The sequence below is a fragment of the Lygodium microphyllum genome, chromosome 27 (genome assembly GCF_053477565.2).
Source record: "Lygodium microphyllum isolate KBCC chromosome 27, Lygodium_microphyllum_v1.1.10, whole genome shotgun sequence".
In the NCBI taxonomy this organism is placed as follows: domain Eukaryota; kingdom Viridiplantae; phylum Streptophyta; class Polypodiopsida; order Schizaeales; family Lygodiaceae; genus Lygodium; species Lygodium microphyllum.
In genome coordinates this window covers 16194152-16206835 of record NC_141161.1, presented here as the reverse complement: position 1 = coordinate 16206835, position 12684 = coordinate 16194152, and the positions used below count along the sequence as shown (strand labels likewise).

Here is a 12684-nt window from a genome sequence, read left to right as displayed (position 1 = left end):
GTGGGAATCGGTGGGAGTTGACTTTTCGATGGAAAGAGTTGGTTCCTGTGGTCTTAGACTAGGAGGAACAATTGAAGCAGCAGAATGCTTCCAAATCAGCGGCATTGGTTGGTTAAGCCTCTCAGAAAAAGGGGAAGGACCAAAAGAAGGAGGACAACAAATCCAAGAAGGACAAAGAGAAAGAATTGACATGCCATATTTGTGGTAAAATCGGCGATTGGAAGAAGGATTTCTCCGACAAGGATAGGTTTACAGGTTAAAGAAGGCCTTGTATATCCCAAAGACGCAACGTGACAAATTTGAGGTGGCTTCTCGACAAGTCTTTGTTGTCTACAGCTCCTAATTCCAAGGTTATCGCTTGTATGATCGTGTGAAGCGGGATGTCTACACGAGCCGAGATGTGCGGTTTGTGGAAGTTACGCCCATTGAGGGGGGTGAGAAGCACCTTGTACTTGGAGATCCGGGGAAGAGTTGGGCTCCCATGCCAGTTCCTTTGAAGCCAGAGCCTTTTGATGGAGATTCTTCTTCAGATTCAGTGTCTTCTCTTCCACCGGCCACCCTAGTGGAGATCCCGCTGGTGGATGTACCCGAGTCTTCAATGGATGGTGAGCACCAAGGAGAGATCCGCCAGCCTCCTCCTTGTTGGGCCCGTGACACTCTTCGAGATTCGAGGATCAAGGGGGTCCTTGAGGAGTGGGAACTGTTGGGTGGACTATGGAAGTCACAGAGGCGCCAGGCACATACTACAGAGTTTGTTTGTTCTAATTATTGTTTGATGTCTTGTGTTATGCATGATAGAGAGCCTACATCAGTGAATGAGGCTTTACAGTCTGATCCTTGGCAGCGGAAGGCAATGGAAGTCGAGTTAAAGGCTATTGAGCGGCCCTTGACACCCTTTGAGATTCGGGGATCGAGGGGGTCCCTGAGGAATGGGAACCGCTAGATGGACTGTGGAGGTCACGGAGGCGCTAGGCACATACTACAGAACTTGTTTGCTCTAATTATTGTCTGATATCTCGTGTTATGCATGATAGAGAGCCTACATTAATGAAGGAGGCTTTACAGTTAGATCCTTGGCCGAAGGTGATGGAAGCCGAGTTGGAGGCTATTGAGCGGAATGGCACTTGGTTCCTTGTGCCTCGCCCCTCTCATAAGAAGGTGATTGGTGTCAAATGGGTTTTCAAGACCAAGTACCATAGCGATGGCTCTTTGGGCAAGCACAAGGCTCGCCTTGTTGCTAAAGGTTTTGCACAGTGCCCAGGTACGTCATCGCCTATGTGTGCACGGGGTGCTCTTCACGTGGATGTTTGCTTTTCGTGTTAGAAATGGCACGCGACGGTGGCATTCAATCTTTTGTGCGTCGCCTCCATGTGCGCGGGGTTTAGGGTTCGCGTTGAGTCGCATCCTCCGTGGCATGAACGGCATGGCATGCCGCCATGCCTCGCTCTTGAGCTCTCTTGTGCCACTTTGTGAGTATACAAGAGCTCTTTGAAATTCCTTTGTGTTCGTGGTGCGGTCATACCAGCGCTAATACACCGGATCCCATCAGAACTCTGCAGTTAAGCGCGCTTGGGCCAGAACAGTATTGGGATGGGTGACCTCCTGGGAAGTCCTGGTGCTGCACTCTTTTCAATGCTTGCTTCGAGACCACGGCATGGAAATCCCCTCGGATCACGTCTTGACTCTCCAACGCTGACATCCTGGTAGGAAACCCCCTCGCCTTGCCATGACGCGGCGCCTCCTCTCCTCGTCGCGAGGAGTCCTATTGGGCCACATTGTCTCTGCACAAGGGATATCAATAGACCCTGCAAAGATCGAAAAGATCGCAACTTTGACAGCACCCACCAACCTCAAACAGTTGAGGGGATTCCTAGGCCATGTGGGTTACTACAGAAGGTTCATAGCAGCCCACGGTAGCCCTATCTTCGCGACTAAGGTAGAGTATCGGGCTGTGTCTTCTACCACATGTGAGGCTGTGTGGCTTCGGCGGTTGTTGGAGGAGCTTGGATGCCCCCACACTCGTCCTACTATCTTGCAGTGTGACAATGAGAGTTGCATTGCCTTGGCATGGAATCCGGTATTCCACGCCCGGACAAAGCACATAGAGATCTAGTATCACTTCATTAGGGAGAAGCTTTTGGATGCGGCCATTGATGTGGAGTACTATAAGATTGAAGACAATCTTGCAGATTTGTTTACGAAGGCATTTCCCTAGGCTTTACTTCATCAACATTCCAAATCCCTACATCTATTGCCTTGTTCAGGATCTGAGAGGGGGTGTTAGCGATCAGCTCCTTGCCACGTCAGCAGTGCCACGTGGCAGTTTTTGCCACATGGCAGCAGTCGGACTGTCCGACTGCAGTCGGCTGCAACCAACCTGCCTATTTTGGCACTTTATGAGGCATTCTTTTCAGCCTTTTTAAAGGCCGAGTTTCCATCAGTTTTTATCACTTGTATTTGACAGATTACAGCCTGCTGGTGATTGGTGATAGAGACAGCGCTGGGGCTGATGGAGTTCGAGGTCCTCAAGGCGGAGACATATGTAGATATTCTCTTTGCACCCGTGTATAATTCTACATTCTTATACAGTATTCTTCACTGCAGATTTTTTTGCGTTTCACTGTCTCTCTCTCTCTCTCTCTCTCTCTTCTCTCTCCGTTCACTCTTTGTCATGGTTATTTGCTTCTGCATTGCTTCACTTTGAATTACCACCCATCCACAGAAGGAAGACTGGTTAAAGAAATGAGGATATTGTTGAGGAGAGCAATCATTCATAAGGAGGGAAGCGTTATGTCCCTAGACATTTGGATGGGTGCTAGTAGCATTGGTCATAATGGTCATGAAGTGACTTAGTATGAATGCCTAAAGGGCACTTTGGGGTTAGGGCAATTGAGTCCTATTTAAAGGACTGAAGGCCCTACTGTGCACATCATTGTATTATCACCACTCTTGGACTCTTGGCTCGTTGGCCGATGCATTTGTACACCGGGATGGTGTGGGTTGCCAACCCTTGGGATGTGGTTGTGTCTCGGAGTACTACTAGCTCCCAGGCTCGAGGGCGAGCTTGTTTGGCTTTATAGCTAGGAGGCAAGTCTGATGTCTAGTCCATTTTGTGTTGAGTTTGGCTTGTGTGTAGGCTAGATCCTAGGGTGATGTTTCAGGCATGGTGTCTACAAGATGAAGGACATAGCCGCTCTTTCTCACTATCCTCTTTCTTCGTAGTCCTAGCTTGAGCTTTGGCATGTTGGGTTTAGTCACCCCACAACAAGAAAAAGAGTAGCACTAGGGCATATATGTAGAAATCTATGAATGCGGACTACAATTATTTGGGTGTATCAAAGTGTTTGATCATGACACAATTGGCCATGGCCCACAACAGATTGAAATGACCGAACTAACCATGGATGGACAAAATATTTCAGAGCTTCATAAGGCCTCGGCAGATTGAGTAATAGGGTTTACAACCACGAGGGAACTTGTGCATGTATTGCTAACAGAAGAGCCATAGTTGGTGGATGTTGGTGGCCTTCATGAGCTCTTGGTCTTGGCAAAGGTTGTATGTATGTCATCAGTGCACATAAGGGTTAGGACCGTGTGTGTGTTAATATCTATGACCTTTCGTGGGTAAATGGTTCAAGATGTGGCGTGGCTTGATGAGCCAATTCTTGAAAGACACTCTACTTCAATGTGCACTTCTGGGGATAGCTACAGTTTTAACGGGGGAGAGTAACACACACATTCATCTTTTACATGTAAACATAGTGGCTACATTTTCTACGGACATAAAAGATGCTAGAAGCATCAAGGACAACGAGGAGTGGTGTTCTAGGTGGGCATTTCAGCAGCAGAGGACTGGGATAACTGTAGGCGGCAAAGATGGGTGGATTTTCCTCCATGGTTTTTGTTGTACTTGTATGCTTGTCCATGCAAATGTCTGGAAAAACAAAGAATGCTTGGCCCAAACATACTTGACCTTTTTGGCCTTAAAAAATGTCGTACCTCTCTACAAAGAGACATTTACTTAGCCTCTTAGACTTTGCCCAGGCTATCTATGTGTTGATATGATAAATGCAAGTTATTAGTGCAGTTCCATCAATAACTAGATATTTAGCGCTCGAATCTACTGAATGGTAGCTAATAAATTTAAGTGCCATGTATGTTTCAGCTCAAGGCAGCTAAACATACTTGGAACATACTTTCACACTCATATGAGTATGTGTTTGATTCCCATATGATGAAAACGATGTTTGCCATGTAAGATGTTGGCCATTTATGGTTGGACTAGGTTGTTAATTTCCAAAGCAGCAGTTTTATGGCCTATTAATAGTTGTGTTCTATTTCTTCAGTTTATTTAGAGGCAGCCTTTGGGTATGGACTGTCATAGTTGCTTGCTAGCCTCCCACCCTACCAGCTTGTACCCTCCCCTTCTCCATGGATACAATTGTTGGCTGTTTGGGTCTGTTTTGTCACTTCAGCCATCTTCACTCTGTTTTCTTGGTTCTGCTGTTTTCAGAGTGTGTTAAGGGGCTGGGGTGTTCCAGACGAAGCAGTAGATAACTTAAGGTCTTTGAAGGTATGATTAAGCCGTGTAACATCCTCTCTGCTTTTGCATGTAAAGCTCGAGCATTTTCCTTCTAAGTATAAGCTTTTAGTATGTTTGTCCTCTTCAAGGTTAACTGAGAAACTCGATTTGTATGCTTGAACCTTGCTATTTCTGTTGCAGCGGCTTGTAAAAAGGGTTATTGGGATAGCTATGTCTGGGGACTTCTTTAGAATTTAGGAAGATTTTGTTGCATTTCTTTTGGGAGTTGTGGTACTGAGCTGTACTTGGTTGCACTATTCTATAATGTTGCTAAGCTATGCAATGTTGATACAGAACTTCAGCTGTAGCAGATGCACTTGCAGTATCTGTAAGGTCAGGTCCACAGTCTTTGAGTCTCCAACGGTGCTTTGGACTTGGACCTGCTGCAGCAGGAAATTTACTTGCTGCAGCTGCGGCTGATGGATCCCAACTGCAGTGTGTTCTCCTAAGTCATCTTGACAGGCTGGATCTTCCCAGGGATCCTCCATTACTGGAGGCACAAGAAACTGACATAGATACACCGATTGGTGATGAAAGTGCAGGTGCAAAGTTAGGCAATGTTTCTGATATTCCAAGAGGTGGCGCGTGGAATGCTGTTGGCATAGGTTTTGGGATACGAATTTTGGCACTTCACAATTGTGCAAGCCTTGGAGCTCATGAACTAGCAGCTCTGGTGAGCATTTAACTTCTTTTCATTGCTTTGTGGAAGTGTTTCAAAATACAAGTCATTAAAGAATAGACCAAAGTGTGAATTTTGAATTTTGCAGGGTATGACATGCCCAGTGTTGGAATTTCTAATGCTTGGAGGTTCTATGGAAGCTTTGTGCCTGAGTGGGCCTGAAGGTTCACCTCCAGAATTGTCATCCAATGCAATCTCAGTTCTTGCTAGAACTGTAGAGTCATTAAGGTTCTTACGAGTGTTGGAAGCCACATTCTTTCCAGTTCATGTTGTACAGGGAGTCAGGTGAACCTACATGTCTTTTGCTGACTAGATTTTCCTTCTGGTTTTGGTTGATATGGATCTCTTCTGTGCTATAATGGTTTGATGAATATATTGAGTTCGCACACACACATCTTTTGTCTGTCAATTTGCTTTGTAAATTTCAGTGTGTATCATAAAACCATGACTCTGTTACTTCAAATGCTAGAAGAATGAGTTCATTATTGAGAGGAACTATTTGTAAGAGTGATGTTAAATACCAGGGGCTCAGGACTGCACAGTGGGATGATTCTGTTCATGTAAAGAAACATGGCTAATTTTATGCTACAGCTTCACCCAAGAGAGATTCCTGGAACTCAGGATCAAAAGGGAACCCTCGCTTGAAGGTATAGCAAGAGTTCTTATGATTCCTTGTTTTCCTGTAGCTGTAAGTGAGCAGGATTTGAATCTATGACATTTTGAACCCAAAACAAATGTGCTACTAAGCTGCATGAAATGAAGGTATTTCTTGCTAATATATTTGCTCCACTTTAAGGCAGTTGTAAAAAGATTGGTGCTAATAATGGAATCATTGTCTGAAAATTTATGTTACTGCGATCAATTGACAATGCCCAAAAAGCCCAATACTATGTCCACTCTAGGAGAAATTTATGCTATGCAAGTACCATCTCTTATTAACTACCTGTACTTTATGACTTTCATTGATGATTACTACAGGCATGCATGGGTGTATGGTTTGAAAGCTAAGTTTGAAGTGTTTTTTGAAAGGTGGAAAGGATGAGTAAGAGTAAGAGCACAAGTGGAAGCAAGAAGTAAGAGTGACGGAGGTTGAGGAATAAGCATCATCTCATCCTACGCCCATCATCTTCTTAAGGAAGTCATAATATTTCATTGGGGGACTTTTAATGAGCAGTTCAATAGGATTCTCATCTGTAGAGATGTTGACAAGCTCTATTTGCTTGTTCTCATCCACCGTTGTGATAAAGTGGTAATGGATCTCAATTTGTTTGGTCTTTGTATGAAAGACTAGATTATGTGGCACACATAGCGTCTGAATGCAATGTAGGAGTCATATATGTGATATCGAGGTTTGTAACCATGCGGCCTAAACATATAGTTTTCTTGCAAGCCTTAGTGGTTGCAATGTACTCAATCTTGGTAGTAGATAAGGTAGTGTATTTTTGCACCCTAGATATCCAAGAAACAACACTTGTAGCAAAGGTAAGATATAGCTAGAGATGAACTTTTTACTATTTGTATGTCTCGCATAATTCCAGTCTATGTAACACATGACTCCTATATTCCGGTTGTCATAGCAAAGGCACAAGTTTATAGTGTCCTTGAGATATCTCATGATATCCTTTACAACGTCCTAATGCCATCTGCTAGGTGTGTCACCGGGTGGTGATACTTTTTGCAGTTGCTTTTCTTATTTACTTATATAAATATTTTATTTTTCTTTTCTTTAGTTGTTATTGCTTTTTACCTCCAGAGTTCTCTTGGAATAAGCCGGGATCTTTGCATGGCGAGAAGAGGCAGCCATTAGGATAAATTGGACTAATGGATTTTTTGAGCCTTAGGACCGGTTCCATATTGAATGGGCACTGAAGAATAGAATGCCATTGGTTTGGGACTGTGTGTTAGCTACTGGAGATGGTGCAGGACAATGAGTCTCTGGCCAAGACAGAAGATGCACATGTGAGAATGCCCACGGAATAAAAGTCACCGTAACTGAGTCACATTACACTTTTTGATGTGGTTGCAATAATAAAAGTTGCTTAGAACAACTTGAGGAATGCAAGGGTCACCATCCCTAAAATTTAGAGAGTTACTATTTTTGGACCCAAGAATCTGTTTGTGTCATTATTTTCGTTTTTACATGAGGATTAATTCTCTGGTCTATACCGAGGTAAAATTTTACACCGATCATGGAGAATTTTAGACCGGAAGGTTTAAACGGGAAAATTGTTACACGAATGCCATGTGGCACAAATTTTCAAAAGAGAGAGAGAGAGCATTAAAAAAAAATGTAATAGGCATAAGGGGTAGATCTAAGAGTGAAGTTTTGAAGGGAAATGAGAGAGGGAGAGGGAGGGGGAGGGGGAGGAAATGAGAGAGGGAGAGGGAGGAAGAGTGCATTCTCTCTCTCTTTTACTTGTTTTTTGTATAATTTGTGTATATTGAGAGAGGGAGAGGAAATGAGAGAGAAAAAGAGGGAGAGGGAGAGAGAGGGGAAGGAAATGAGAGAGGGAGAGGGAGGGAGAGAGAGAGAAAGAGAGGGAGAGGGGGAGGAAATGGGAAAGGAAGAGGGAGGGAGAGGAAATGAGAGAGGGAGAGGGAGACATTAAACATAATAGGGAAATGAGAGAGGGAGAGGGAGAGGGAGAGGGAGGGAGACATTAAATATAATAGGGAAATGAGAGAGGGAGAGGGAGGGAGAAGAAATGAGAGAGGGAGAGGAAAAGAGCAAAAGGAAATGAGAGAGGGAGAGGAGAGAGAAAACTTGAGAGAATGAGAGGAGAGAGAAAAATAGAGAAAAGGTGTTAAACATGGGCAGATTGCTGCAAGTATATCAGCTATGGAGAGTACTTCTTCGTCTCTGACTCATGTACGAAGGTAGAGCTTGCTCCCTTTGGTAAATTCTCTCTCTATTCTCAGAGGAAATACTCTGCATGATGGTCTGATTCCATTGAAGGTACAGTTCCGTGTTTTCTTTGCACTTCTGTTGAGACAAGAGCCTCACTGTCTGGGTTCAGGAGCAGCTGTTGGCTTCTCCAATGCAGGAACTAAAGAAAATGCTTTCCTAAAAGGCATGTTGTTCTGGATATGCTGGACAGTAAAAACAGTAATTATAGAGTTTTGCAGATTGCAATTCTGCACATGAATCATTGAGTTATGGTCATAGAAAATGCTTTCCTAAAAGAGATGTTGTTTTGGATATGCTGGATAGTAAAAACAGTAATTACAGAGTTTTGTAGACTGCAAATTTGCACATGAATCATTGAGTTATGGTCATAGAAAATGCTCTCCTAAAAGGGATGTTGTTCTGGTAATGTTGTACTATCTTTATGCAGCTGGGATTTACTCAGAAAAGATGAAAACCAACTGTTCATAGGTTATGTATTTTGGAATATTTCATTTTTGTAACTTTTCATCTTTTAATTGATAAAGAAATACTGAGATCTTCGCTGGTTTACGGGGCCAATCTAATGCTGAGCGAGGGAGTGAGGTCTTTATTTGTGTGTGTGCGTGTGTGTGAAAAGACCAGGTATTAATTGAAGGAACTACCGCTTTATGTGAGACATAGACCGGTTTCAAGGTATCACCGTATATCGCGTTACAACTCCCGTTGTAAATGCTATGTCTGGTCTAGTGGCTATCATGGCATACATTAAGCTGGCCACTATGGATGTATATAAGACCTTAATCATCTTAGCTCTCTTATCATTTAAGTGGGGATAATCTTGTCTATCTCATCTTCACATGAGAAGATAAAGGGGTGGCAATTGGCTTATCACCCTACATATAAAACTGCTCAAGTACTTTGTGAATGTACTTCTATGACAAGAAGAGGAGTCCCTCAGAGCAATTGTGCATAATGCATATACTAAGTATGTAAAAAGCCTGGCCTATATCCTTGATCTCAGAGCTCTTCTTGATTTGAGTTTTCAAAGTATCTAGCTTATCATGAGTGCTTTTAGCAATAAACATATCATTAGCGTATAATACCAAAATGATGAGGCCACAGTCATGGACCTTTTGTATGTAAAGAAATGGTTTCATATCATTGCAGGGATATGATAATGAATATATGGAAGTATCAAACTTATGGTATCATTCCAAAGGTGTCTGCTTAAGTTCATAAAGACTCTTTCTCAACTTGCATACTAGGTGTTCCCTACCCTTTTCCACAAAGCTCTTAGATTGTTGCATATAGATGTCCTTATGTAGGTCCCCATGTAAGAAAGCCGTTTTCACATCCATCTAGTAGTATAAGTCCAGATCCATATGCGCAACTAAGGCCAAAACCAAACAAAGGGTAGTCATCTTGACCATAGGGGAGAATATCTCATCAAAATCAACTCTCTTTTCTCATTTAAAATCCTTAGCAACCAAATGAGTCTTATATGTTAGCCTAGGGTGACTAGAGTTGCTCTTCAACTTATACATCCACTTTCATGGCAATGCATGTTTTTCACTGGGCAATGAAACCAAATCTCGTGTATAGAGTGAGTCAAACTTAGATTTCATTGCTCTCTTTCAAGAGTGACTACTTGCTTGATAGGAGTAAGTACTGAGTATCAAATCAAATCTAAATCAGTACTCAATCAACAATGTCTGCAAAGACAGTGCATGTGCAAATGAATAAGCATGTAAGAGTCTTCCATTGACTCGCAAATGAAAAGCCAAAGTACTTCCATTGGAAGCAAACTGAAATAGCCAATAAGTGAACCAAACTTAATACATAAAGCTCAAAGCATCTGGGAACCCAAGATATTTCAAATGTACATTTGGAAGCATATATATCAAATAGGTAACCAAACCCATAAGTGGGAAATCACTAAAGCAACCATTGAAGCAAATATCCATTGCAAAGTGTATGTAACCGAGCTCAAGATCAAAGCTCAAAGCTCAATGAGAGTATAATCCATTCATATAATTAGTGGCAAGCATCCACATAATATCCCTAGAGAGTCTATAGGCATCAAATAAGCAGTCAAGCTGTTTGCTTGCTGTCCATTGGGTATTACGTTAATAAACCCTCAAATGGCCGAGCTATATGAGCTCTAATGGATCCAAAAGTCTTTTCTAAGCATCAACGCATCATCTAGGCATCAAAATCTTGGCCCTATAAACAACAATAAAATATTAAATAATCAAATAGTGGTTGTCCAAAACAACGAACAACAGTCTGTGCACAATTGTGAAGTAATGGATGAGCTATACCTCTTCAAAGAATGCTCAAGACAGAGTCCAAGAGTTTGGAGAAGATGCCCAATAGGTAGTTGAGAGTAGTGAACTAGAGGCAGATCAGCCCAAAATTAGGCACAAATAGTGCGAGCTGTCCTAGGAGTGCTAATGGCAATAGTGGCTTCAATAAGCCACTTGGCAAGGTCGAAGAAGTCATGGAAGGGCCTTGGAGCAAGCTAGAATAAGCAAAGATGGAGGGGAAGTTTGCTTTACCTCAAACGGATGAATGTGGGGCTGTCATGGAAGCTGTGAGTGAAGCTCTCTTCCTAGGCTGAAGTGAATGGGGATGAAGCTCCTTAAATACTCACTCTGATACGAGTTGAAAGGTGGAGAGGATGAGCAAGAGTGAGAGCATAAGGGGAAGCAAGAAGCGAGAGCTGTGGAGGTTAGAGCAAGAAGAGAGAGCAAGGCCGTATATGGGAACTCTAACTGTCACACTGTGTGACCTCCCTTCCCTTATTCTATTGTTATAGTAAGAATAAATAACAAAGTGATAGTGATGGGTGATCACCACTTGCAATGTACATGGTGGTTTGAAGTTGAGTCTTTATGATCTTGAAGACTACTATAATTAAATTACCAGACTTTTGTAAATAAGAAATGCGTTAGTGTGTGTCTGTGTCTTTTAAACCAAACCCTAATTTAGAGGATCCATCATTTATAAATAGATAATCTGCCTACCACTCAGCCTCAATCTCATTTTTGTAGTTTGCAAGTGCCATCTCTCTCTTGTCCACACCCTGTTCGTGGAGGATATCTCATTTCGAGCTGCTGTCCATCATCGGCGCTTGCTATGGAGTCCCTTGTTGCTGTTCATGACTGTTTTTGGCCTGTCTACCACTATTGATCAGCTGGCAATGCTGTCTACTACTGGCAGGACTGTTTTTACTGCTGGAGGACATTATATTGCTGTTTTGTGTTGATCTGCTATTGCCAGCCTACCATGTGGCAACAACTTGCTGCGTTTTTAGTTCCCAGCTCTGCCATGTCATCATACAGCTTGTGTTTGCTGCTTTCTACTGTTGACTGTGTGATTGACATTGATTTGACCATTGTTAGGGTTGGGTTTTCTGCTGCCAAACATCCTAGGAGGCTGCTTGCTGTGTTTTGGGGTTTGTTGGAGTAGACATAGTCTTTTGCGCATACTCTCAGCCCTGGTCGTAGAGATACTGGAGTTTGTGGGTCAGTATTTTACCTTTGCATAGTGTGCTTGTTGCATCGAGCTTTGTATTCATTCATTATTCAGATTTCTTTTATCTTTTGTGTTCCTTGTCTCTAGGTTACCCTAACTCTACTTGTGTTTTTTATCAGTTTGTGTGTTTATTGTAGGATTGTGTTTGTCTTTTGTAATCAAGCATTTCTTTACATGTGCTCCCTTGTAACTCACTAGTTTTTCTGTCTTTATCTTTGTCCCTTTTCTTGCCTTTCCCTTGCTTCCGCTTTTGAGAAGTGGAAAGTGAGGCCTTCTCTATGAGATGGCAAAGTGGATTTCATATTAATTTGATCACATAGGTGTGGATAACACAACAACTAACATTGAAACTCATATGAAGTAGGTAGTGTAGAGTGTCAAATCACTTGTTGTATGTTCTTAAAACACAACCACCACAAAAGGGAAGAGTCAATCCACAATCCACAATCAACATCTCCAAATATATGAAATGATTATAACCATCAAGTGTGTGTTACTAAACTTGAACCACCAATGAGAAGTACTTTGGTGGTAGCTTGTTCAGAAACAAAGTATACTGGTCATGATTGGACCTAAGAGGTATGGTAGTGGTAAACTCGGTGGGTAACCATTGATAATAAGTTAACTTGACCTTAGGGTCAATTGGATCAGTGATTTTGAACTCTTGGAGCACGTTACAAGAATTATCCATTGGGTCCTATCTTGAGCCACATAGCGATCAATAAAATGAGACCAATGGTTGGATGCTAGGTGAAAGCGTTGTAATTGAGCGTGAAATTTGGACAGAAGATATGCATCAACTCAATGATGGCTATAGCATTACAACTTTTTTGAAAGTAGAGAGCCTCATAAGAGAACCAAAAGGGGTTGACTTGGGTTTTAGGCCTTGAACAAGGTCCTATAGGGTTTATGAGTCTAGAACATGCGGCATTAAGTTAGACCAAGTAGTGAAGTAGACCCGTTGAAATGAGTCTTATCAATGAAAGCATTATTAGTAGA

At 42.4% G+C, this 12684-nt stretch overlaps 1 protein-coding gene and 1 non-coding gene across 4 annotated transcripts in view; both read left to right on the top strand.

The window, feature by feature from the left end:
- LOC148012094 (uncharacterized) overlaps positions 1-12684 on the top strand; it is a 94460-nt gene that overhangs the window by 38133 nt on the left and 43643 nt on the right. For all 3 annotated transcript variants that reach the window (XM_087669051.1, XM_087669050.1, XM_087669052.1), the window contains exons 2-3: positions 4877-5255; positions 5350-5546. In XM_087669051.1, coding sequence (XP_087525177.1) covers positions 4877-5255; positions 5350-5546 — 576 coding nt within the window. The remainder of the gene's footprint in view (positions 1-4876; positions 5256-5349; positions 5547-12684) is intronic.
- On the top strand, positions 1509-1627 carry LOC148012095 (5S ribosomal RNA). The gene has a single exon (XR_015689239.1). It is a non-coding gene; the product is annotated as a 5S ribosomal RNA (ribosomal RNA).